This window comes from Sinocyclocheilus rhinocerous, unplaced genomic scaffold, assembly GCF_001515625.1.
Source record: "Sinocyclocheilus rhinocerous isolate Xijiao unplaced genomic scaffold, SAMN03320098_v1.1 C35969746, whole genome shotgun sequence".
Classification (NCBI taxonomy): Eukaryota; Metazoa; Chordata; class Actinopteri; order Cypriniformes; family Cyprinidae; genus Sinocyclocheilus; species Sinocyclocheilus rhinocerous.
The window spans coordinates 1-734 of NW_015769266.1; the positions used below are offsets into that span (position 1 = coordinate 1).

The 734-nt window shown below is 42.2% G+C and overlaps 1 protein-coding gene across 1 annotated transcript; it reads left to right on the forward strand.

The window, feature by feature from the left end:
• The first annotated feature begins 6 nt into the window (after positions 1 to 6).
• LOC107735317 (heat shock factor protein-like) lies at positions 7 to 687 on the forward strand. The gene is made up of 3 exons (XM_016547039.1): positions 7 to 37; positions 125 to 255; positions 402 to 687. Exons 1-3 carry the CDS (start codon positions 7 to 9, stop codon positions 519 to 521), a joined length of 282 nt encoding a protein of 93 aa, XP_016402525.1. The 3' UTR covers positions 522 to 687.
• Positions 688 to 734: the final 47 nt, after the last annotated feature.

Sequence of the window (734 nt, forward strand, 5' to 3'; positions counted from 1 at the left end):
AGCAACATGACCAGCTTTGTGCGCCAGCTCAACATGTGTACGTGTTCAGCCAATGATAAGATATACAGCATATAGATATATAGCATCATTTTCTAATTATCCTGTGTCTGACATCCACCTACAGATGGCTTCCACAAAGTGGTACATATGGACGCTGGCTTGCCTAAAGCTGACAGCCAGGTTAATTGTGTCGAGTTTCAGCACGAGAACTTCCAGAGAGCTCAACCTCATCTGTTGGGCCTCATCCGCAGGAAGGTGAAGCTGATAAGCGTTATCATACAGTGCTTGTGCAGAAGCAAAGCACTCACGCAGTTGCTAACCCTCAGATTCTCTCATGCTGAGATGTGTGTGTAAATATCTGTGTTGTATTATATGTGGTGTATATGTGATTTCATGACTAGGTTTCAGTTAGCCGTGGAGTTGAAGAGGGAGGGCAGGTGTCTCAGGTACTCATTCAGGTTAGTCATGTCAGAGGCTGGCAAGACTCCTCAAACCTCAAACTCATGGCATTGTGCAGGTGAGCTTTTCTCTGTAACAAGTACACTATTCATCAGTGTAAAGCTACACTTCAGCCTCGTTTATACATTTAAGAGTGGATGTCAGTGGAACTGTCAGTGCTTATTTCCTAATATGTCACTTCAAATACCATTCAAAAACATTAAAAAAGATTTGAAAATTATTACTTATATTCACCAAGGCTGTATATACAGTGGGTACGGAAAGTATTCAGACCC

What these genes read in the sequence shown, in the direction of transcription:
- LOC107735317 (XM_016547039.1), top strand. Translation starts at nt 7, where the DNA reads ATGACCAGCTTTGTGCGCCAGCTCAACATGT. An exon ending in TGTGCGCCAGCTCAACATGT is followed by an intron (nt 38 to 124) that starts GTACGTGTTCAG and finishes ATCCACCTACAG; the next exon opens with ATGGCTTCCACAAAGTGGTA. An exon ending in TGGGCCTCATCCGCAGGAAG is followed by an intron (nt 256 to 401) that starts GTGAAGCTGATA and finishes TTTCATGACTAG; the next exon opens with GTTTCAGTTAGCCGTGGAGT.